This window comes from Myotis brandtii, unplaced genomic scaffold (genome assembly GCF_000412655.1).
Source record: "Myotis brandtii unplaced genomic scaffold, ASM41265v1 scaffold328, whole genome shotgun sequence".
Classification (NCBI taxonomy): Eukaryota; Metazoa; Chordata; class Mammalia; order Chiroptera; family Vespertilionidae; genus Myotis; species Myotis brandtii.
The window spans coordinates 5,915,398-5,939,439 of NW_005362626.1; the positions used below are offsets into that span (position 1 = coordinate 5,915,398).

The window sequence follows — 24,042 nt, forward strand, 5'->3', positions numbered from 1 at the left end:
GTTCCAATTCTGCAAGATGAAAGAGCTCTGCAGATGGATGGCGGCTGGCGGCGACAGCAGCCCAACAATGTGAACGTACTGCCCTGCACTCTTAGAAATGGTCCAGGTGCCAAGTTTTAAGTTAGGTGTATTTGATCACAATTAAAACTACTTTTAAAAAATTGGAGCCTGCTCATAACATCACGGCGTGCTCCTTCACTTGCTTTTTAAGACTGCATTGTGGAGATCTGTACTGCCTTTTTATCACAAGGGCTTAGGTAGAGTTTTGGGGACCATTCTTAATTGCTTTACTCTCCCTCTGAGTTCCCCTGAACAAACCAGTCAACCCCTCAAATCTTCGATAATGATGACTTAAAAAGTGAATGCTGGGCTACTAAAGTGTGAGGGGGGGGGGCGGGCAGAGGGCCCGTGGGAAGGAGGGAACTCATCCATGATCACACACCAAGAACTTTCCATTGGTGATTTCATTCAACCCTCATGAAATCCTGGGAGAGAGGCAGGATTTTCTACTCCTTTACTAAAGGGGTCACCAGGGCCTAGAAGGGCTGTGTGACTTGGCCCAGGGCACCCCGTTGGGAAAGGGTGGGAGCTAGGACTTCAACCCCAGCCTTGGGGACCCAGAAGCCTTACTCCCTCCATATTTCTGGGATGTCTAAAGCTGCCCAAAGGGCCCAGTGGTCCACACGATGCTCCCAGAGGCGCCAGATGAGAGGGTTTCAGTTCAGCTGATTTACCTTTGGTCCTTTCTGTCCTCCCCCCAATGCACAAGAGAGTCATTTTCTGCCGGATCCTGGGAACAATGAGAAGGCAGTCTCGGGGCGCGGGGGTGGGGCCGCCGCCCGGAAGAAACAAAGCCACAAACAGGCCGTCCTTGTTGGAGACACAGGGTCGGCGTGGCACCATGGCCACGGCCGGAATAAGGCCTGTGGTGTCCCTGCCCCACGGCTGAGTGACAGCTCATGGGTGAGGTCAGCAGCAGGAAGCTGAGGCTGGGTCCCTATGCCAGTGGGAACAGCATAACGGTATTTTAGGATGAGCTGAACCTCACGGAAGGGGATTATCTCAGTAAGTCACAGAGAGAGCCTGACTGCCTCCTTCTCTGATGGCCGCCTTTTGCTTTCCTCCCCTGCTGGCCTGGGCCCTCAGGCCTAAAACTCTGAAGCTTTGGAACTAAAATGTTTTAAGTCCTCTTGGCCTCCAGGGCCCTGGCAGGCAAGGTATGACCAGGCCATCCGCCCGTGTTGTCTGCAAATCACCACCTCTCCTTCCAGCAACCTCCAACCTAATCCCCCAGACAAGGCTGATCTCGGAAAGCTGGGGGCCCACGGATATAGCCTGATGGCCCAGGAGGAGATGCCGTTCACATGGGGACAGCGACCATGTCCTCAGCCAGGCCCTGCAGGGAGAGGGGTCAGGAGGCAGGCAGGAGGGCAGAGTTTGGGGCTCACTCATAGGGAGGAACAGGGGCTTCCACCAAGGAGCCTGTGGAGGAAAAATCAGAAAGAGAAAAGGAAAACCAGCTGAGGACAGTGTCACACACGGCAAGGCATGAGCACGGATGGAGGAGTGGGCCGCATCAGACACCAAACATGGGAACCGGACGGGGTCCCTGCAGCTGGGCAATGAGACAGTGGGGACCTCGGTGAGCTCTGTAAGGAGATAGGAGATGGGCAAAAACACCAATCAAAGGAGCGACCTCAGAAGGAAGTAGGGCCCCCTTGCTCCCGGACAGGAGGCAGGTGGCTGGACAGGGGGACAGAGGGCCTGGTAGCCAGGAAGGTGGGGGAGGGAGCTTTCAGGTAATTGTCTCAAGAAGTTCAGATGTCAAGGAGAGGAGAAATGTGCTAGTAGTCTGCCTGCGGAAAAAGAGATGGTTTTTATGTTTCCTTTAATTTTCTTAAAGGTTGGGAGCCTTAAATATATTTAAAGCAGTGAGCTGAGAGAGGCTGAAACTGGAGAGGGAGGGAGAAACGGAGGCAGTGCCTGAGCAGAAAGGAGGGGTGGAGCAATGCAGGTGAATATGCACCGAGGTGCCCTCAAACTCAGGTGCATGTCCATGGCGGGTCACGAATACATACGCAGGGAGTGCGGGGCTGCTGGGCTCCCGGACATCCGATTACCTGAAAATGTGTCCTATCAGGGGGGCCTTCCCTGACCATCTTGTCAGGCATCTCCCTCACCCTCTTTTCTTTCACTTAATTTTCTCCCGAGCACCTGTGACTCTCTGTTGCAAACTGCATAATGGCCACCCCAAAAGATATATTCACCCCCAGTCCCCAGCACAAGTATTCATTATTTTATATGGTAATAGGTGTGATTAAGTTAACGGTCTTGAAATAAGATTAGCTGGGATTGTGTGGGTGGGCTGAAATACCATCACAAATGTCCTTGTGTAAGATCCGGGCAAAGGAAGGTTTGATGCAGACACAGAGAGGAAGAGGGGATGTGAAGACAGAGGCAGAGATGGGAGTCACGGAGTCATGGAGTCACGTGGCCGAGGAATGCAAGCAGCCACCGGAGCTGGAGGCAAGAGACAGATTCTTCTCTAAAAGTCACTGGACGGAGTGTGACTGCTGACACCTTCATTTCGGCTCCATGACCTAAACTGACCTCTGGCCTGCAGAACTGTGAGAGAATAAATTTGCTGTTTTAAGCCATCAGCTTTGTGGTAATTTGTCACAGCAGCCACAGGAAACGAATACACTCCACCTTGCTTGCTTATTGCCTGTCTTCTCTCTGAGATTATAAATTCCGTAAGAAAAGAGCCTGTGGCCCGGCCGGCATGGCTCCATGGTTGAGCATCAATCTATGAACCAGGAGGTCACGATGCCATTCCCCGGGCTTAGTCCCTGGTTGGGGGCAAGCAGGAGGCAGCTGATTAAAGACATCAATGATGAGAGAGAATCACTGAAGGGAGAGGGAGAGATAGAAACATCAACGATGTGAGAGAATAAATCTCTCCCTCTCCCTCTCTCTGAAATCAATTAAAACAATAAGTTAATAAAAAAGAAAAAAGCCAGTGGATCTCTTTCACTGTGGTGGTCCCAGAGCCCGGGGCATCGCAGGGGCTCAGGCATGTGTAGAATGACTTCGGGAATAAATACGTATGTGTTCTTTCTCTAGAGAGCTGTGCCCGTAAACAGGGAACCCCTCAGCACCATCTATCTCTTCGAAAGTGTCTGTTCCACAGCCCCAGGCGTTGATAATCACACATTAATGCATACACGTGTGGCTTATAATCTCCCTTTGCTGGCATTTCTAATCTGGTTGGTGTGTACAGATCTATGGGACGTCTAAGCCAGAAGCCTAAATACATCACTTTCTCTCTTTCTGCTCTCACTGCAGCTCGTGGGGAACCGACATTTCAAATTAGCAAGACAACCGACCACTGGAGTGGGCACTGTCTGCCCCTGGGACTGGAGGCTACAGACAGGAAGGTGTGATGGGACATCCTGAGCCTTCCCAGGCCTCAGGGAGGAAAACGTTATTCATTGGCATCCATTCTACCAGGAGCCACCGGGGCTGGAGGCAGGGGATGATAGATTCTTACCCTCACTCGGAATCCCCTGGCTCTGGGAACGTTAGGCGACAGCGCCCACTCTTTGCTGACACCAAGCCTGGTGCTATGTAAGCTTTGGATTCTTTTTAAAGTCTTAAAAGATGGGTCTTCTTGTTCCCCCTGTGGCAGCGAGGGAGGCTGAGGCTGGTACGTTTAAGTGACCTACCCAAAGCCACCCAGCTGGTGGGCGATGGAGCCAAGGCTTGAACCCAGGCCCTGGGGCTTCGAGGGCCACATCCATAAGCACTGTGCTCTGTGGCCCCAAATTCTAGCTTGAGCTAAATCCCTCTTTTTTGGCCCTCTCTTCTCAACCCTTTAAAATAAAAGAGGGCAGTCTGGTGCCACAAGAGTCCCAGGGGCATGCAGGGCATCAGTTCAGAGGCGCCGGCTTGGCGGGTGCACCATGGCTTTCTAGAAACGTCTTTTTTTTTTTTTTTTGTAAAGGCCAATTCATTCTTCAAACCACATGGTTAAGTGCCACCTCTCAGAGACAGACAGACTCTTGCAAACCACCTGGCACCTGGTTAAAGGTGAGTAGGTTTTCTAGGCACTATTGTTTTCTCAGCATCACGTCCTGGTTCTCCGAACCTTGTTCAGCTTAAAGACAGAGCAGGTCCGGGAAGACCCCAGAATAATCTTGTGGCACAACTCGTGTTGACTTCACTGTGCTGGAACCAGTGGGCCGTCTGACCCAGAGCTGGAAATGCAGTAACAAACTCATTAGGATAAAAATAAGAAATGTTTTCAGCAAAGGCCCCAGGTCACTCTGCAAACAGCAACTTTACTTTCCAGGTCACTTTTGTAGTTTGTCAGCCAGGAGGAATACCTCTGTGGGACCAGGTGGTTTTTTGATTGTTTTCCTTAGTTCCTGGGCCTAATGGTTTCTGGCTTCATTAAACACACAAAATGACCACTTAGCATGCTAACTGGGTGTTTGTGTCCTTGTCATGCTCATTTAACACAATACCTGATGGACCTTCCTCTACTGGGTGTTTCTTAATGTATTTGAGAACATTTACAAAAACTCCTTTGAGGTGTTTGATTTGGGCTTTGCTGACTCCCCGCATGCTGACCTGATGTCAGTCAATAGGACATGGAGAGTTTCAGGCCACCAGGAACGTGCTCGTGGTCAGAGCCTCACGCACATGGGGGTGTGAGCAGGTGCTGAGATCGGAAACTGAGACGCCACGAGCACCACAGCGTGTCTGGCCCCCAACTCATACTGTGATTATTGTCAGGAGGGCCTGGGCCCTACACACTGTAATGTGCCCAGACTGCTTCTGTCTTTAAGCTGAGACGAATACAAATGATTTAAAAAAAAAGCCATAGAGAGTAATAAAATAAAATTCCTGGACGTCTCTGAGTCAATCCCCACTGAGTTACTTTGCCATTTTCGTGCACAACAGTTTGTGACTGCCAGATACCAAACCCTTCCCTGAAAATTGGGGGCTGTTTTGGCTTTTCAGTATTAACAGTGAGTGGACTCTGCCAGGGCCTGGCCGAGGTACATTGCATTATTTGACTAATGGAAAGCAGAATAAAACCAAAAAAGCAAAGTAACTTAAATCTAGCACTAATACTCCTAGTGGATGCTATGATGCCAATTACACCGCCCCCCACAAAGCCATTCACAAAGATATAATTCAGCATCTAAATGTGGGCACAGGGCCGTACCATGTGAAAAACATGTCTAAGCAAATCCTGCACTCAGATTATTACATGGAGAATATGGAAATAAAATAAAAGAGGTGTCTTACAGAATCACTAAATGGAGAATTTAAAAAGAAAATAAGTCAGTTGAATAGTTATGTCTGGTTAATCAATCCATGTGACCATAAATGACAAGATCCCTTTCTTTCAGAAACCTCAGTGTATGAGTTTGCTAGAGCTGCTACAACAAGTACCACAAAACGGGGGTTTGGAACCACAGCAAAAGGCAGTATTGCCTCACAGTTGTGGGGTGTGGGCAGGGCCATGCTCCCTCCGCAGGTGCCAGGGAAGGACTGTTCCAGGCATCTCCTGCCTTCTGGCAGCATAACTCCAGTCTTCCCATGGCGTTTGGGTGCATGTCTGTCCACATGCCCCCGCCTATAAGAACACCAGGCACACTGGGTGGGGGGGTCCGCTAACCCACCAGGACCTCACCTTAACCCTGTTTCCATACGAGGCCACATTCTGAGGTACTGGGAGTTAGGACTTCAGCATAGGAATTTTTGGTGGACACAATTCACCCCATAAAAATCAGAATAGAAGATTCACGTTTGAGTGCCAATTCACACGTTCCCTTTTTTACCACCCATTGACATCAAAAAGCAAAGCTCACAAAGATCCAGAGTAAAAACGTATTTTAACTTTTTTTTAAAAAAAGAGAACCAGAGACTTAAGTAGTAACAGTCACTAGCCTCAGACCTTGTACCCTAGTGTGGGAAGCAATGTAATTTATGGCATACTAGCAGACTCACCTACCTCTTGGCCTTAAGTGACAGCAACACACACACACACACACCACCAGCACCATCACCATCACCACCACCACCAGCACCACCAGCATCACCAGTACCACCAGCACCAGTACCAGTACCAGTACCAGCACCAGCACCATCACCATCACCATCACCATCTCCATCACCAGAACCACCAGCACCATCAGCATCACCTGCTTGTGTGGTTCAGAGGAAGGGGGTGGGGCGTGAAGAATGAGCCTGCAAGGCTGGCTTCTAGCTGGTGCACGGACAAGTCACTCAACCTCCCTGAGTCATTTCCTTTCCTAAAATATGATGGGTCATCTCCAAGTTCCTTTCCAAGAGAGGATTCTGAGTCTCTAATTTCTTGGTGAAAATCTACCCTCAGCTACTTCTAGTTACAGAAGGTAGCATTAGAATAACTACATTAAAAAAAAAACCTCTACATGGGAAACCAAAACATGTTTCTAGATCTTAGATAGTGGTCATTTCAAAATAAACTTGTACTTGATTTAGAAGTACAGATTATTGCCTGTGAGCTGAAGGAGAGATAAAATATCCTCAAATCCAATCTGGTCAAGTTCCCCCTTGGACTCACTGTAGCGGTGGGAAGTTGGTTAAATGGAGCGAAAGGAGACAGATGAGGAGAGCCAGCAACAACCCAGAGCTTCCAGCTTTCTATGCAAAAGGGGTCCAAGTCACAGAACCTGGCATCCCAACCAACTTGACGTGCGACTCCCAGTCATTTAACCCGTCTCCCAACGCTGAGGCCTGTTCCTGCAACAGAAACCTTCTCTGTTTTTCCTAAATGACTCTTTAAACAGATTCAAGGTTGTTCTGTGTTTTGCTAATATTTTAGGGAATTAGGGAAAAACTTGCACACCATAGAGAGAAATAATGAACACAGGGGAGCCGGGTTGCACGGGGTAACCTGTCCTGACTCGCACAGGCATGCTACCAGAAATTCCTCGGGTCAGGTGGCACTGGAATATATTTCTGACACCCCACCAGTTTCATGAGGGGCTGGGTTAGAGTGACGGGCAGCTGAGGACAGACACAAGGTCATCAGCTGTCAGAGGTGTTATGTGATGGGCTCTTTGTCCCATGTTGCCCTTGTTATAATCTACTCAGGTATTGGATCAATGAATCCAATATTAAGCTGTGGATTTTTTTAAAAATCCATTAAAGGTTTAAAACATACATAGGGCTTGATTTTAAAGGACCACTGCCAGGACTCATCCAGCTAAACAGTTCTCGTGATGACGGTAAGAAGGGCTACAGTTACTGTGTCCCTGTCACCAGCGGAACCCAATCCCTCTTACTGCCTTAGGTCCCGCTATCAGTCACTGTTGCTGAGAACTGCACCCACACAGGCATTTCAGCAAGATCCTCATATTGTACTAGAAAAAAGGGGAATTTCTACAGGACTTGACAGGCAATGCGGACCACCACCACAACAAAGGGAAACCAACAGAGTTCAAAAGACCAGTACTTCCTTTGATCCTCTTCTTGTCTCCATCCAAAAGGCACAGTCTACCATGTAAGCTTGTTTATAAATGGTGTGTGTGCTCTGTTGATAAGTGTTATAAACAACCTTAAATTATATACCCTGTGCTTTGGATTATAGTGCGTGTATGTGTTTTCTCCATGTTTTTGAACATTATCTTCTACATCTGAACTGCCATGAGGAGCTGATAAAGGAAGGACATGTGCTGTTTAAGGCTGTGCAGTCGCCCACAGGCCCTGCCAGTGGCACAGTGTGAGGGGCACCTGCTCACAGCTGTACGGGAAGATGGCACAGAGAGTGGGATGCTGTAGGTGCTCCATCGATACGTGTCGCATGGAGAATAAATAAATATGCGACATCAGCATCAACGTAATTAGGAAAGGAACTTTCACCGGGGAAATCAAAATATCACCAGTTAAGTTTGGAAAAGGGACAGGGATGATAATACGGTTGACTCCGGATGTTCAGAAATGGGCTGGAAATTATTCAGCAAGACAAGAGTCTGATTAAAATTAAAGGCAAGGTCCGCCTCCCTTCAGCATGTAAGAAGTCCCAAGAAACACCGCGACCCTTGGTTCCTGGATTCAATGGCTTCCTCAAATAACAATCGCTCGTAAAATGTTTTGAAGAGGTTGTTAATTAACCTAGCATAACATCACATTTTGGGATACACGACATCTCCTTTTAATATGACCATTTCTCCTTTTCCAAAAACATGGTGAGGGGGGTTGTCTCTCCTTACCGTGAGCGACAGGGCCATGCACACGAACGTGAACCTCTTGATGTGGGCCGCCGTGACCGTGCTGCTCGTGCTCACCAGTTTATTGCTGGGGTTGTTCTAGGGGGAGAAAGGACAATGGTGACTGGACTCATCCTCAACTGACCGAACGTGCACCTTAAAAAGCATCTCACCCTAGCCAGTTCGGCTCAGTGGATAGAGCATCCGCCTTTGAACTGAAGGGTCCTGGGTTTGATTCTGGTCAAGGGCACGCACCTCAGTTGCAGGCTCCTTCCCAGCCCGGGCCTGGTCGGGGCTTGTGTAGGAGGCAACCAATCGATGTGTTTTTCTCACATTGACATTTCTCTCTGTTTTTTTCCCTCTCTCTTCCATTCCTTCTAAAAATCAATGGAAAAATATCCTTGGGTGAGAATTAAAAAAAAAAAAAGCATCTCATTTGTGTTCTTTGTGATGAGTTTAAACTACAGGTGGGGAACATCGGCCCAAGGGCCAGATAGGGCCTGTGAAATCATTTGATCTGGCCCTGCCAAGGCGTTAGGGGTGAGTTAATAAAATGTTTGACCAAATATAGCAGGCTAATTTTTAAGTTGATAATTTTGTATGTCCCGCAAATGATATTATAAATATCCAAATGGCCTTTGGCAGGAAAAAGGTTCCCTATCCCTGGTCTAAAGTATAGATTTCAAGTGACAGCTTGGAAGATGGCTGTCACTTTGAGTCTCTCTCTCAGACAGCTGTCAGGTTTCTGGATGTGAACAGTATCCAGGGAGAGAGTTCTACACTGAACAGTGGCCAGTACCCTCCCTTTGATGCTGGGTGCCCACCTAGCCAGTCCAGGGCCTTGTGTGCCCTCTCCTGGCTGCTGTGGGCACCTCCCTGAATGCCATGGCCCTGCTCTGTGATCTTTGGGCCCTTCCTCCCCACCAACCAGAATCTAAGATGGAGTGACCATCAAGGCCCTGCTTGCCCTGACCCAGACTCCCTTCCCCGCCGTGACTTTTCAACCTGAATCCCAAAGGGAACCGCTTGCTCTTCCCCTCACCCACTTGGTGTTTCCAGGCTTTTGTACTTTTGTTCCTCCTCCTCTCGTTGGATCTTCTGATGATCAAAAACACCCCTTTATTCAAGGCTCATCATCCTCACAGCCCACTGGTTCCTTAAAGCCTCTCTGATCGTTCCCCTCCAAACTGCCTCTGCACCTTCCTGCAGTGTAGACCCCGAAGCCAGGGCTGGCATCCTAGCCTGTACTTGGGGCTCGCGTCAAAGCCCTGTGAGGGGTGGGCACGCTCTCTGAGATAAAGAACTGTGTTTCTCACCCATCTCTTTAGCTCCTGCAACTCAGCACAATCTACCCCAAGCACAAAAAGTGCTCACCAGCCTTTGTGACATTGAATTTTAAGCAAATAACGCAGATGGCTCCGCTGTTTTCTTACACATCCCTGAATCTGAGCCTTGCTGAGGCCACCTCAGTGCCACTGCTCAGAGTGCCATTACCCAGTCCAAGTGCGTGCCTGGCCCTCTACTGTGGAAACCAGCAGAGCAGAACAATTCCCTACTCGTTGTGGATCCAATTAGTCCCAGAGCAGACTAACAAAAACATACTCCGTATCCCACCCAAAGAGAGACACACAGCGGAGAGATCACAGGTCCAACTGGAAAGGAACTGTTGATGTTTCCCCGACTTAAGAGGCCAAAGCAATCTCTCCAATCCCTTCCTCTCGCAGATGCAGCCAGCACAAACGCTGGATGAGCTGACATGGCCTTATTTCCAGTCTCTAATGCATATCTGCTGCCATGGCCAAGTGCAGGCCACAGTGGTAGGACATCTGTCCATCTCCACCCACCCCAGGGATCTGTGTGAGTGGTGCCCGGGTGGGCCGAGTGAGAAGGCAGCCACACTGGAAGGAATTAAGCACAGGTCGCCCAAGGTGACAGTGACATGCCACGGCTCCTTCAGGGACACTTTTATTTTTAAAATAGCAACTACTTCTGCAAGTACGGTTAGAATAAACTAGCACGTGTCACTAGATTGGCATCTGCGCTTTCTGTTGTTTATCCAATCTGCTCAGAAACATGCTCTTTCGCAGATGAGAACTGAACATTAGAGAGAATGTGTGCAAGTGGAAAACTAGTTCAATGTTGAGCTAGCACCCTCAGAAGTTATGCGAGAAATTTTAAATCTCTGATTCTGCAACCCACAAAGAGGCTAAGGATTTCAACTGTCAGTGGTGCGAATTCTGGAAGTCCACACAGAGGTGCCTAAGATTTGGGTGAATAGATGCATTCATAGGAATGGCCGGAGCAGCCCAGCAGAATGCCTGGAAACAATGGGTGGGGTTTCTAAAGGGCCCTGAGTAAGTAACTCCAGCTTCTGGCTGGAGGTACGCTCGTTAAAGGAATTGTCTCACAGCGCCCAGCCTCTGTGATCACGCATAAAACAATGTTGTTCTTGGATGCGCCTAGCGAAACTGTACAGTGCTGTATTGTTAAGTTTTATTATTTCAAGGGAGTCAAAAACAATTTCAGATGAGACTTTCATGGCCAGGAGGTTCTAATGCTTCAATACCTGCTATGCTCATCAAGTTTTATTATATAATCTTGTTCTCCTAGAGCCAGAGATTTAGCAAGAAGACTTAAACCCATTTTGGTTTTCCAGGATTTACTTGTATACACATGTTCCTTGAAATGAAAACAATGCTTTCTATCAGTAGATTGGATGAAACCCACTCAAACACGGGCTGCCCACCTTCTCCGGCAAGTGCCTCTTGCCTCTGAAGTCTGCGCTTAGAGGCCTGGGAAGCAGAAATCAAATGCATTTTTTCGAAGAGATGCTCTGCATCCTGAGGTTGCAAAGAATGTTTGCAATAGGTGGATGGTCCAATTGATGGTCTCCTGGGGAAACTCCACTCCCGGTAAAGCGTTCTGGGTACCACAGCTGCTCTATCTCCCGTGAGGCTGTGTGGTGGCAATCCCAGGAGTGTTTTGAGGTGAGTTGCTATTCATGGGTGATTGTGGGTGTGGGAATAAGGTCTCTCTCTCTCTCGCTGGAGACCCCTGGGCAAAAAGGCTCCTCTCCTTGCCTCCCAGAGCTTTTGTTGGGATAAGATAAAATCATATTGGTGATCACTTGGTAAGGTATACAAATATCTAATCACTAGGATGTACACCTGGAACTTATTATAATGTTGTACGTCAACTTTAATTGAAACATAGATGAAAAAAAGATAAAATGACGTTGGCAATGGCTCTGAACTAGTTCTATAGGAACTCAAGGCCAAATAGTTGCTATTAAGAGTCCCGGGAGCAGTTGTGTGCTTCTTCCCCATTTTTTATTTTAAAACGTTGCACACTATCTTTTTTGGGGTCTGTTTTTTGGGACATTTGTTTTAGGATAAAAGGCTACTAGTTTTAGGTTCAATTAATTAAGCCTTATGACACAGACATTTACAGGATGTTCCTGACCCAGCCAAAGGCCACATGACCAGAGGGTTATGTGCTCCCTGGGCTGTGTCAGCAGCAGCAGGGGACAGAGCTGCTGTCAACAGCTTTCAGCTGCAACAAGCTGCTGCAGCCAGACCCACGAGGACCCATGCCCACTGCAGAGACCACTCCAGCGTGCACGGCCCCGCACACCGAAGACTTCCATAAATTTCTGAGCTTAAGCACACACTTCCTGTCTGTACCTTCACAACTGCTACGAAGTTAGTGTTAGTTTAACTAAAAAAAAACACTAAAAAAACCCCCACAGAAAAACCCCCACAGAAACAAAATCCAAAGTATTAATTTTTTTTGAGAGTATATTTTCCCTTTTGCAAACACATAATTTCTCAGTAGATTAACCCAAACGTGACCATCATTTTGGAGCGGTATTATAGGCTCAGCATCAAGGGAAGCTTGAATTTACCTCTGTTATTTTCTGAGGGAAATATTCCACAATTACCTTCGTCATCCCCAATATCACATTAGCCTTCCCAAGGGAGGAGAGATTGGCAAACATCGAAGTGCTCCTCGCCAGAGATGCCTGTCTATCAAATGCTAATTTACAGAGTGTGTTTCAGACGCCACGCCGCACAGGTTCTCACCTTGTCAAAAGCAGGGTAGACAGCACGGATTTCCGTCAACCAACCATATGGCATGTGACCCACGGGATATGTGGCTGTCAAAATCGCCACTGCCTGCAAGAGGAAGAGCCAGCAGAGTTAGCGTTGGGCATTGGCGGAGAGCATCTCCAGTAGCGGCCGTCTGCATGCGGCAAAGCAAGCTGCCTCGGTGTGGCCACCGCTGACAAGTCACTCCACACTGGGTGACAGGCATCGGCCTACCCCAGGGTGGCCTAGGAGGGGCCCTGGGGTGTCAGCATGTCTCCAGCCTGGGGTCTCCTGCCAGTTTCCATGTGCTGGGAAGCCGCTCCTGGCGGCTTGGAAAGGGGAGCACATAAATCACAAGCAGAACCCTTTCTCTCGCCTCAGTGTCCCTGGGGTGGCACGAGCTAGCCCCGGGAGAGCACCTGGGACCAGGAGCATGGGTCTTGTTTTACACGAGTCCAACAAGAAACAGGTCCAAGTCCAGATTGCTGGCTTGAGAAGCCAGTTCAACCCAAGTCCAGACTCCAAAATCTTTGCTTTCCCCAGAGAGCCAAACCAAACCCTCTAGTCCAGCCCAATTCTTGAATCTCCAATTGTGATTCTGAGCCCTCGCTGCTCTCTGGGTGGCCTTTGCTCAGGATCCACTCTCCGCCTCCATCCTGTCCTTCAGGGCGACTGATGGCACGTGTTGGTTGATGGCTTTACGTATTCTCTCCTTCTGACTCAACTCCCTTCCAATCTGTGCGGGCAGCATAGCCCGGTGTTTAGTTTTAATTTAAGAAAACTAAATAACTATTGCTTACAGGAAGTCAAACATGTTCTTCCATGAAAGCGGGTTTCTTTCCTTCTGTGAACAACAAGGAAGGAAATGAAAACAAAGCATCTAACCCTACACCGTGGCAGAGTCCAACTCTCTAGCTAGCTGGCTAGCAAAGGAGGAGTGCAGGCTTCCTCAATTTTAATTGACGTAACAGCCACGCCAGAAACACGAGGGGCGTCCCCAGCAGGCTGAAGAAACTGCTGTGGGGACCGTTACAGTGCAAGAAACACGAGCGCCGGAATCAGGAGGGCCTGGATTCAAACCTCCACTTCCTCACCTGCCAGCTGTGTGCTCACCTGCCAGGCCTCCCTTCCCGCTCCTCCAGCAGAACCAGGAGAATAACAACGTCCATCCCACACGGTTATGGGGAGTCAACGAAATGTGCACAAGTAGATGATAAATAGATGTCCATTCTGTACCCCATGGGCTATGCCTCTATGCCACGGAGGTCAATTGAGAAAGGGCTCTAATAAATAAATTAGTTGCCTTATTTATTGTAAGGGGAGGGTGGAATTCCAGCACACAGGTGATGGGGGTCACCTTCTCTTTACTGGGCAACCTAGACTGCCGTATTTAAGTAACACAGCTGCTGTGTGTCAGAAGCCACCCAAGATGATATGACTCAATACACAAAATCCAGGAACAAACTGAGGCGAGAGAAAGGGTTCTGCTTGTGATTTATGTGCTCCCCTTTCCAAGCCGCCAGGAGCGGCTTCTCAGCACATGGAAACTGGCAGGAGACCCCAGGCTGGAGACAGGCTGACAGCGCTGTCAGGGCGCAGTGTAAACAGGAGGCCCGAGGAGCAGCCACTGGCCTTCCTGAAGGGTGGGCTGTTCCAGAGACAGGCTTGGTTCTCCAGAGGCAGCGGCGGCGGCGGAAACTAATGAAGTCATTTTATTTGTTCATACCATCCTTGGAAGATGGAAAAAGCGATTCAACTCTTTCTTTTGAGTGTGGCTGCCAGTTTCCAGGTAAATTTCTTGAGTTGTGAGTGAGCTCCTCATTTGGAGGAGGGCAGGCGGCCAAAGAGCACATAAAGCCACGATGGGTTGGGTGGTACATGCAGGAGGGCAGAGAAAAAACAGGTGACAGCAGGTGGGTCCAAATAGAAGCAAGGGCCCTGAACCTCTGGGTGTTTTCCCTTCTGCAGCCGATGGCCTGCTCCCTTGTCCTCTGCAAGGACAGCGGAGAGGCATCATGCGGACTCCATGGAAAAATGGAGAGGTCACTGGGCGAGAGCCAGACAACCTGGATTCTAATACTGGCCCAGCTTCTTGCTAGTTTTGTGTCGTTAACCATGTGTCCTTGCCTCAGTTTCCTCAAACGGTCATTGAGAAGGATGAATGAGATGTTTTCTTTCAGACCCACGAAGATATGGAATTACATGATTATAAGTCACCGAATGAGCTCCTCATGGCTTCCTAGTGGGAATGTGTCATATAATGTAATATCACAGAGTTATTTGAGCTCGCAGAATGCACTGGAAACAAATCTGTAATCCGCCCCCGCCCCACCCCTACTCATTACAAAAGTGACGAGTGCCCACATCCCCGGAAACTGCCCTACCTCTGTAGCCGCAGAACTGCCGCCAAGGTCCCGGGAAACAAAGAGGTTGACAATAGGTCTACTGATTCTCTGTGTAGCCAAGATGAGCGCCAACGGCCACCAGAAGCTCAGCATCTTTCTGATTGTTGCATCTCCCTGCATCAAGAAATGGAGGCAGGACATCAGCCAGTCAGAGAGAGACAAGAGCTGTATGATTTCACTCATATGTGGAATTTAATGAACACACTGAACTACCAAGCAAAATAGAAACAGACTCATAGATAGAGAGCAGGCAGATAGCTCTGGGGGTGGTGGTGTTCGGGGGGCGGGCATGGAGGGATTGAGCAAAATAGAAAAAAAAAAGAGAAAGAACTCATGGACATGGACAACAGTGTGGAGATTGCAGAGGTGGAAGGGGTGGGTGGAGGTGGAACAGGGCACAGAGGGAATAAATGGCCATGGGGAAAAAATAAATAAAAGAAAAAAGAAAAAAAGTAAGGGAGGCAAAAGTTCACTAAATGCTAGAAGTGGAACAGGAAGAACAATTAGGAGCCAAAGCCTTTCTTTTTTGATGTCAATCCCAAGTCAATTCACTAAACTTAAAAAACAATATAAGGAAAAACCTCTGTAGACTAGCCAACTTGAATTAAAATAAAATGTACAGTGAAAATGAAATGAACTCAGACAGTTGGCACGCTACTGTGAAATCAAAACACACATTTAGCCTTGAGCGATCCAAACCACTATTTTCCAAACAGGGCAACTCTAACCCAGGCAGAAACCAACTCCATGGCCCGAGAAACAAGTTGGAAATTAGTTTTTGTTTAAATCATCAAGCTGACTGGCTGGAAGCCATGTCAGTAAGAGGTAACTCCTTTTTCTTCTTCTTCTTTTGTAAAAATTGAATTTATTGGCGTTACATTAGTCAATAAAAGTATATAGGTTTCAAGTGTACAATTCTGCAGTGCATCACCTGCACATTGCATTGTGTGCTCACCACCCAAAGTCTAGTCTCCTTCCAGCAACATTTACCTCCCCTTTACCCTCTTCCACCTGCCCCCCACCCTTGAAGAGGTAACTTTTAAAAGTAAAAAATTTTTATAATTAAAAAAAAATTGAAATCAGCTCACAAATATGCCTGGTTATTTGGGCACTATGCACATCTCCTACAGAGGTTCTTATTTTAATGGGCCCAACCAGTGTGGCTCAGTGGTTGAGTGTCAATCTATGAACCAGGAGGTCACAGTTTGATTCCAGGTCAGGGCACAAGCCTGGGTTGCGGGCTTCATCCCCAGTAGGGGGCGTGCAGGAGGCAGCCGATCAATGATTCATTCTCTCTCATCATTGATGTTTCTCTCTCTCTCTCTCTCTCTCTCTCTCTCTCTCTCTCTTCTCTTTCCTTCTGGAAAAAAAAAAGCTCTAATAGAAATCATGTAAATGTTTGGAAGCATAAGTAAAATAAAAGCATGGTAACGAAAATGTGAGAATTTTATTGAGAATGCCACAGCAAAGATGTGTGCTATCTTCAGCCCAGTTTTCACTAAATAACATTGGTTTTGGTTCTTCACGAGGGTAAAAGTCACATCATGGGACCATCTCAGCCACTTTAATGTGCTTTCCTTTGCTGCTGGCTGCCTGTTTTAGATGGAGTGCCATCATTAAGGTCAATTAGATGTGGTTGTCCTTGGGACAGAAATAACTAGTTCCGGTTTTATTGGTGGCCTGACCTGGGATTGAGGTAAGTGGGCAATACAATTAATGTTCTGACATGATGAAAGTAACATGTGGTCAAAGGTGGGGTCAGGGGTGGAGTGTGGTGATTTATTCAGGGCTACATTTAATCACGCACATCTGCCTTATAGCCAGATGGAAATAAATCCAAATGATGTCTAGTACCTAAGGGTAGGAGATCAGCATACATATAAATCAGGCCCTGTGTACACCTCTGATGGAAAGGAAGCTTTGGTCATTTGTATAAGATTATACCTTGCTTGTATCTTACTCAAATTTCAAGGCCCAGTCCAAGCTCTGCCTCCATCAGGGCGGCGTGTCAGCCACATCACCCACTTCCTCCTCTCAGCGTCAGTGGCTCTCACTGCAGTGTTCTCACTGCATCTATGCACTGTCTTGGGTTCGTGTCTGTACTGGTCTTATCTGCCAAATAGGGACATACAGCTGCTTGACAGTGGAGAACATATTTTAAAAATTTCTGTGTCCCCCTATGGTGCCTAAATGCTCTTCTCACTCTACACCAGGTACCTGAATGAGCGACTGTGTTTGGCCAACACAGAGTGTAGGAACAACGCCTGGATCCCTGGTGTAAATGAAAAATGATCAAATGTGAGTTCAAAGGGACCACGGGGGCTAAAGTCTTCTATGACTGTAGAATAATTTACTGTTGACAAAAGAGTAAGAAAAACCATCAATGCTGTATGCACTCCTCAGCCTGACTTGAGTCACCGAGCCTCAGTTTCATACAGAGATATGGAGCTGGACAGCGACCTCTAAGATCCCTTCCACCTCCAGAGCTCATGAATTCTCCAGCTGTCAGTCCCTGTGGACACTCCCCGGCACTTGACATCTCAGTGAGTGTGCTCAGCGTACTGACTTCTCATCTCATAGAGGGGCGGGGTAAAATTTCATCCCACTCAGATGCACAGACAGGCTGCCACGAGTTCTAAGGACGTACCCCCAGCTCCGGCCCACTGTGGTCGGGGATGATGTCGTGGATGTTCCGGTAGTAGCCCAGGCACAGGGTGGCGCAGCGCACAAGGGCGCCCATGTACAAGGAGAGGATGGGGATGAGCAGGGGCTCTCGGCACTCCAGGTGGCTGTGAAGCAAGATGGCTACAAAAACGACCTGCGAGATGGGTAGACGAGAGTGAGTTAGAGGAGAGGAGTCAGAACCAGTCAACAGAGGCACAGCCCAATTTCTTGCACCCAAAGGAAACAGATTTCTGAGGGGAAACCTCCATGTTGATGAGAAAGAGACCAGAAATTGGGCTCTGGCTCAATACTGCTCTCACAGAATTCACGGTCAGACATTTGGGATTCACAGGGTGAGCACATCATCATTTTGTTATATTCACCACCAAGATTATTTTAAGGCAACTGCACATATGGTTAAGGTTATTGCTAAATAATATCTAGAAATGTTGGCTTCCCAGAACCCCAAAGATACAGTAGAGCTTTACCCTCTTGAGGCTAGATACCTGAGGCCCTAAGTTACCTTACACACACACACACACACACACACACACACAGTGGTGATCAATGACAATAGTACACAGAAGAGTAGACATTAGTGTTTATAAGATGGAATTCACTAAAAATGCTGCAAAAGTACCAATACCAGTTATTATAAAACAAGCTAAATTAAAAATATCAACTTATAAAAATGGAATAGGTCAAAAAATAGTCAAGAGGGTTATAAATAATAACTAAGTCTCTAAAGCAAATGTAATACTCTATTTACCCTCCCTGTCCTGCAGAAATCCGAGAAGCAGCCCAGCCTCTGTCCAGAGTCCTGGGACCCACACATTCAGAAGACCACTGAGGTGTACTGAGTGCAGAAGTAGGGCAATGGGCGAGGGGAGATATCCCTGAGTTACATCAATAGGCAAATATCCACCAACCGGCGGGCATGAAAAATATAGCCCCACTGAGTGACCCTGACCAAAGGAGGCTTCTCCTGATCACTGCAGTCTCAAGAAATCAGCGACGACAGAAAGTTAGAAACGAAGCTGGAGACTGAACAAGACCCATTGATGAGTACATCCACTGCCATCATGCCCACAGAAAAACAGGGCGGTCCAAGAAACTCTCTGAACGACATAAAAGTATTAGCTATAGGGGTGATTTGCTTGTACGCAGATAGTCATTTCAAACCCAGTAAATGAGACAGACCCCAGCACAGATGTCCTCAGGGAATGCAGGACCGAGGTGCTGCGTGGCCCCGTGGACACACTAGGCTGCCCGCAGCACAGGGAGAGGTCACCAGCTGGAGCAATACTCACAGTCACGCTCACGCTTCAAGGACATAGCAGAGATGCCCATGGCTGTCGCCATGACCACTGCTTCCCAGTGGAACAGCTGTCGTGTTAACTAAGAACTGCAGGGAAGCCTCGTGAAGAACCCGCTGTGTCTGGATCAGAAGATTGAGACTTTTGTGCAGTGGACCAAGATGCCCATAAATTTCTTTAATGAATGAGAGGCCTCTAAGTCTTCCCAACATGCAATGCAGACTAGTGTGTCCACAGCAAGTGTAACATGGGATGCATGCAAACCTACTGTGTAAACTGAGATGATTATATTGAGAGATTTTAAAAAGTATATATGTTTTTATTGATTGTTAGAGAGAGAGGAAGTGAGAGATAGAAACTTCGATGAGAGAGGAACATAATCCATAGGCTGCCTCCTGCACGACCCCTACTGGGGATCCAGCCTGCAACCTAAGCATGTGCCTGACCAGAATCGAACCAGTGACCTCTTGGTTCATGGGTCAGTGCTCAACTACTGAGCCACACCAGCTGGGCCATATTTAGAGATTTGAAACTTGTATGAAAAATGAATAGGTGAAGGCCAACGCCCCGTCTGCCAAGTCCAGGAAGGCTCCTGGGGCCATCAGGATGGCCGAGCAGGATCAAGGAGGAGGATCTGGACTTGAAGGAACAGGGAGCCATGGGCAAAGCGATAAGTGTGGAGATAACAAGAAAATGGTCCAAGCACAGGGAGCAAGAGCGGGACAAAGGGGCAGGAGGGTGCATTCGGCCAGTAAAGCTCCGGAGGTCAGGGTGAAGGTTTTGTCACTCTCCTGTCTTTTTAAGGACGTGGTGCCACGTGGTCCAACACTTACCATAGCCCTTACATCTTCGTGGTGGATGGTATCACCTATCAATTTAAATAACCCTGAGCCTTGGCATTTCCATCTAGAATTACGAGTTTGAACCTCATATAGCCATCAAAGAATGTCGGGTTATTTTCTGAGGGAAACCTACTGTGTCAATGGTGAGGATTTTCCCGGTGAGAGCCTGTTAAGTGCTGGCCCCCTACCAAGTGCCGGGGAGTCAGTGATAAATCACACATCCCGGGCTCTGTAGTCTTGGAGCTGACAGTCTAGGGGAGGAGGTAGAAATGGGGATCAGTGATGCCAGTGAGCGATGATGACAAACTGCGACAGGGCCTGAGGGAAAGAGGGCAATGGCTGGGGAGCCAGGCTGTGGGGGAGGAAGGGCGCCCCAGGTGGAGTGTGTCTGAGACCTATAGCCTCAGCAGAAGTAGCGGGGGAGGGGGGAGGAGCCAGAGGGAGGCAGGAGAACTGGGGCAGAACATTTCCTTCTGGGCAGAGGGATCCACAAACACCCCAGTGGGAGAGGCTGGGCCTCACGAGGCCCCAAAAGGAGGACCTGCCGCTGGAGTGCAGGGAGCAGGGGGCAGAAGGACAGGCCCACAGAGAGGAAGCCAGGCTGTGGGTATTCAGCACGTGCAGGCCACAGACTCTGGCTTTTATCTCATGAACACCAGAAAGCAATTTTAAAGCGGGCTTTAGGGCAGTTGTGAGGGGACGGGAATTTCCCTGAGAATAGATCTCTGTGGCTGAGGGGGAAGGATGGACATCCAGGGCAGAAAGGGGAAGGCTCATGAGTTAGGAGGCATCTCAGGTAGTGCAGATGACAGGGGGTCCCTCAGACCAGGGTGAGCACAGCAGAGATGGGGAGAAGAGGGAAGATTTTTTTTAAAAAAAGTCTAGCCCTAGCCAGTTTGGCTCAGTGGATAGAGCATTGGCCTGCAGACTGAAGGGTCCTGGGTTCGATTCCAGTCAAGGGCACATGCCCAGGTTTCGGGTTTGATGCCCAGTAGGGGGCGTGCAGGAGGCAGCCGATCAATGATTCTCTCTCATCATTGATGTTTCTATCTCTCTCTCCCTCTCCTTTCCTCTCTGAAATAAATAAAGATATATATTTTTTAAAAAGTCTAGGATGAAAACTGAAAAGACCTGGTGATGAAGAGGGATGCTCTAGGTTGGGTCCCAGGTGTCTGACCAGATCCTTGGGGTCTAGATGATTCCGAAGGTAAGGGCTGATGACAGCAGAAAGATTAAAGGACTGAAGGTCCCAGGAAGGTCCAAAAGCCTCAAGAGAATTCTCATTTTTATACTGAACAAGCTAAGAACATGCAGGTGATCATGAAAGGAAACACACACAGCAACATTTTTCATAAATCCCTTGGCAATATCATTGGAACATATGACTGTTATAATAATAGCGGCACAGAAAAGCACTGCACATTTAAACCAAACCAAGAGCTTTTTTGTGCGACTGTGTGAAACCAATTAGCTTAGTAAAATTTGTAAATAATGGGAATTGCCACTGCAGTCCAAAGCATTATCAACTATTTTCATTTTTATTATTGGCGATTACTTGCCATCTATGCCAAGGTAGTATTTCAAAGGACTTTTCCTAGAAACTATTTACTCATTTCCAAATTCAATAATTAACAAATGCTTTCAGGTAATAAGAGAAATAAAGCTGAGGGTGGGGGTAAAAGATTTAAGAACAAAAATTAAATTTACTCCCCCAACCATATTGTGTTAGGAATTCAAACTACAAGGCTTAAAATAACTACTTCGCCAGGAATAGACCGAACCCAGGTGCCAACTGAATCCAGCTTCCATGGCTCCTACTAACCAGACGCGTTTATTCTGAATTTGGGAGCCCTCCCAACAGGCGAGGGCCAGGACCAGGTTTAATACTGAGAAGGAACATGGCTGTAAGTTCGTGCACAGGTGTGTGACATGCGTGTGCAGGCATGCACACACAGTGTTAGCAGGAATGAATTTAAATTGCTTTCAATTGTGATCCATGGAGTAAATGCAATGAATCTGGAAATTTAACTCTTGGTCTTTAGGGCGGAACTAACAGTTTAACAGTAGATTATTCCAAAAAGATGGCTAAAGGACTAGCGTGGACAATAGGGGAAAACCAGGAAGGTAAGCACGGAAATGTTCATGGAATGGAATGGAGAACTGGGAAGGGAGCTTAGAAATCAGTCCAGCCTCCTCCTCCACGGAAAAATCCTCCTCCTAAATCCCTGAATGTTGAACTAAGTCTAATTTTTAGATTACAGGAATAGAATCTAAGTTTCTGCCGACATCTTTCATGTGGTATCCCTGGTAGGAGAAGGAAGAACGGAGAATGGAAACCAGGGCTGGTGCCAGACCCCAGGGAACTGGACTCAGCACAAAGTGCAAGGGAGGCTTCTTCCCCGGAAGCCTCTGACTTCCTGGTTCTTTTAAAAGTGGGAAATGATGTGCGGATGGCAGCCCTGCGGGGCAACATGAGCAACAACATTTTTTTTCCAGAAGAAGGGAGAGGAAGAGAGAGATAGAAACATCAGTGATGAGAGAGAATCATTGACCAGCTGCCTCCTGCACGCTCCCCACTGGGGATTGAGCCTGCAAACTGGGCACATGCCCTAACTGGGAATCGAACTCTGACCGCCTGGTTCATAGGTCGATACTCAACCACTGAGCCACACCGGACAGGCCATTAGCAACAACATTTAAGAATAATTCCTAAGTGCTCTCTCTAAAACTGAGTGATAGGCCATGTGTTGTTAGCCACATGGAGGGCCGAGGGTCCATGCAGCTAAGTGCACAGTGACCCTATGGCCACCCCAAGAGGTCTCAGCTATGACCTTAGAGTCATTCCACACGCAAATTCTTTAAAAGTCAAGGTCAGAACCTCTGATACTAATTTAACTTCCTAAAACCCTCATTCTAGTGAGATTATACAGACTTGTATCACAGGAGACTCCTTTTCTCATTGGATTCACAAACATTTACGTTTGATGTACCGCAGAGTGAATGAATGGACAGGAGGCATCAGCCAGTTCTGAGAACGCTGACTGACCCTAGACCACACTTACCTGAGCTATGACATCTGAGATTGAGGCACATCCCACCAGGAAGCTGTATTTGTGTTTTAGGAGAATGCCGGCATGGGTCCATGCCTGCCAGAAGAAAAAGAATTTGGCATGAGGTACACCTTTGGGATGATATTATTTCTGGTTGTTGTGATGTACTGGGCATTCCTGGAATAGGTTTTATACCCCCTAAAACCTCTGTAGTGCAGGCTGGTAAATATTTGGTTGGTAAAATGTCTATAACTGGGCCTGGGGGCTACTTCCCTGTTAGACTTTTAAGAGGAATCAGTGACTGCACAGCATTTATCTCTTACCAACTGTATGCAGACTAGTGTACTGGTTAGGGTCACGTGCCTGGTGGGAGAGCTGGGCAAACACCAAGAATGGAGGAATCTCTCTCTCTCTCTCTTTCTCTCTCTCTCTCTCTCTCTCTCTCTCTCTCAGCAGTTGGAATCACAGAGCAGCAGCCCATCATAAAGAGGGCTCAACTTGGTTCTGAGTTGCCACCGTCATTACTGGTTCTCACTGACTAATTAAGGTCCCACTATTTCCTTCTCTTCAAGTTTGGGCGGGATCTGATCTACCACTTTGTGCCTTTGAGGGAAGGAAGAAGAAGGTCCTTTAAGGGGAGTAGACAATGAAAAGTGCAGGGGACTGCAGGTTTGAAGTTCATGATAGGATCAGTTTAAGGATCATCTTCCTAACCTGGAAAGGCCGATCTGGCCTGACACAGAAACGACATCTCATCTGAGCTAAACGGCTCTGTGCCAAGACTTTACATAGCAGCTGCCACATCGACTTCCTTCCTCAGCTTATGGGTCCCAAGGTGCCAAATGTGAAAAGAAATGCAAACTGTAGATAACATTTGCAAAGAGCGTCGGGGCTATCTTTGTTGACCAAAAGCCATCTGGATGATAAGCTTTGTGGTTTTCAAATATTATCTCTCCAACCAATATATCAGGGCCATGCTGTAGGTGTGTGTGTGTGTGTGTGTGTGTGTGTGTGTGTGTGTGTGTATGCATGTGTGTGTTGGGGGAGATGACCTGATCTTTCTACAAGTTCATTTTATTTTTTATTAGAAATCTCTTACCTTTGGAGTCTTTTGGGGAATTGATAGACAAAACATGGAAGAAAAGGGTACTAATCATATTTTGGTGTTATACTAAGTGTTAGAAACTCTACCATGGCAAATGAAATGAATATAGCTGAAGGAAAGTGGAATACAGGGCAACTAAGAGTTTGTGATTCACTTTTACTAATAGTCCCATTTCCTGAATTCACTGTGTGACTGTGATTGTCTGTGTTTACAGAGTCCCATGCAGATGGTGGGCAGGCACAGAGCAATATCCTGGACTCTGTCTGGGATGCGAGGCTGTCACTTCATTCAGCTCTGACTGATCT

General features: G+C 47.6%; 1 protein-coding gene across 1 annotated transcript in view; it reads right to left on the reverse strand.

Annotated features, from left to right (window-relative positions):
• ANKH (ANKH inorganic pyrophosphate transport regulator) overlaps window positions 1–24,042 on the reverse strand; it is a 97,219-nt gene that overhangs the window by 13,769 nt on the left and 59,408 nt on the right. The window contains exons 4-8 of the mRNA XM_014543552.1: window positions 22,645–22,728; window positions 17,408–17,578; window positions 14,740–14,874; window positions 12,350–12,442; window positions 8,271–8,366 (exon numbers count right to left, since the gene is read on the reverse strand). Of these exons, the coding sequence (XP_014399038.1) occupies window positions 8,271–8,366; window positions 12,350–12,442; window positions 14,740–14,874; window positions 17,408–17,578; window positions 22,645–22,728 (579 nt within the window). The remainder of the gene's footprint in view (window positions 1–8,270; window positions 8,367–12,349; window positions 12,443–14,739; window positions 14,875–17,407; window positions 17,579–22,644; window positions 22,729–24,042) is intronic.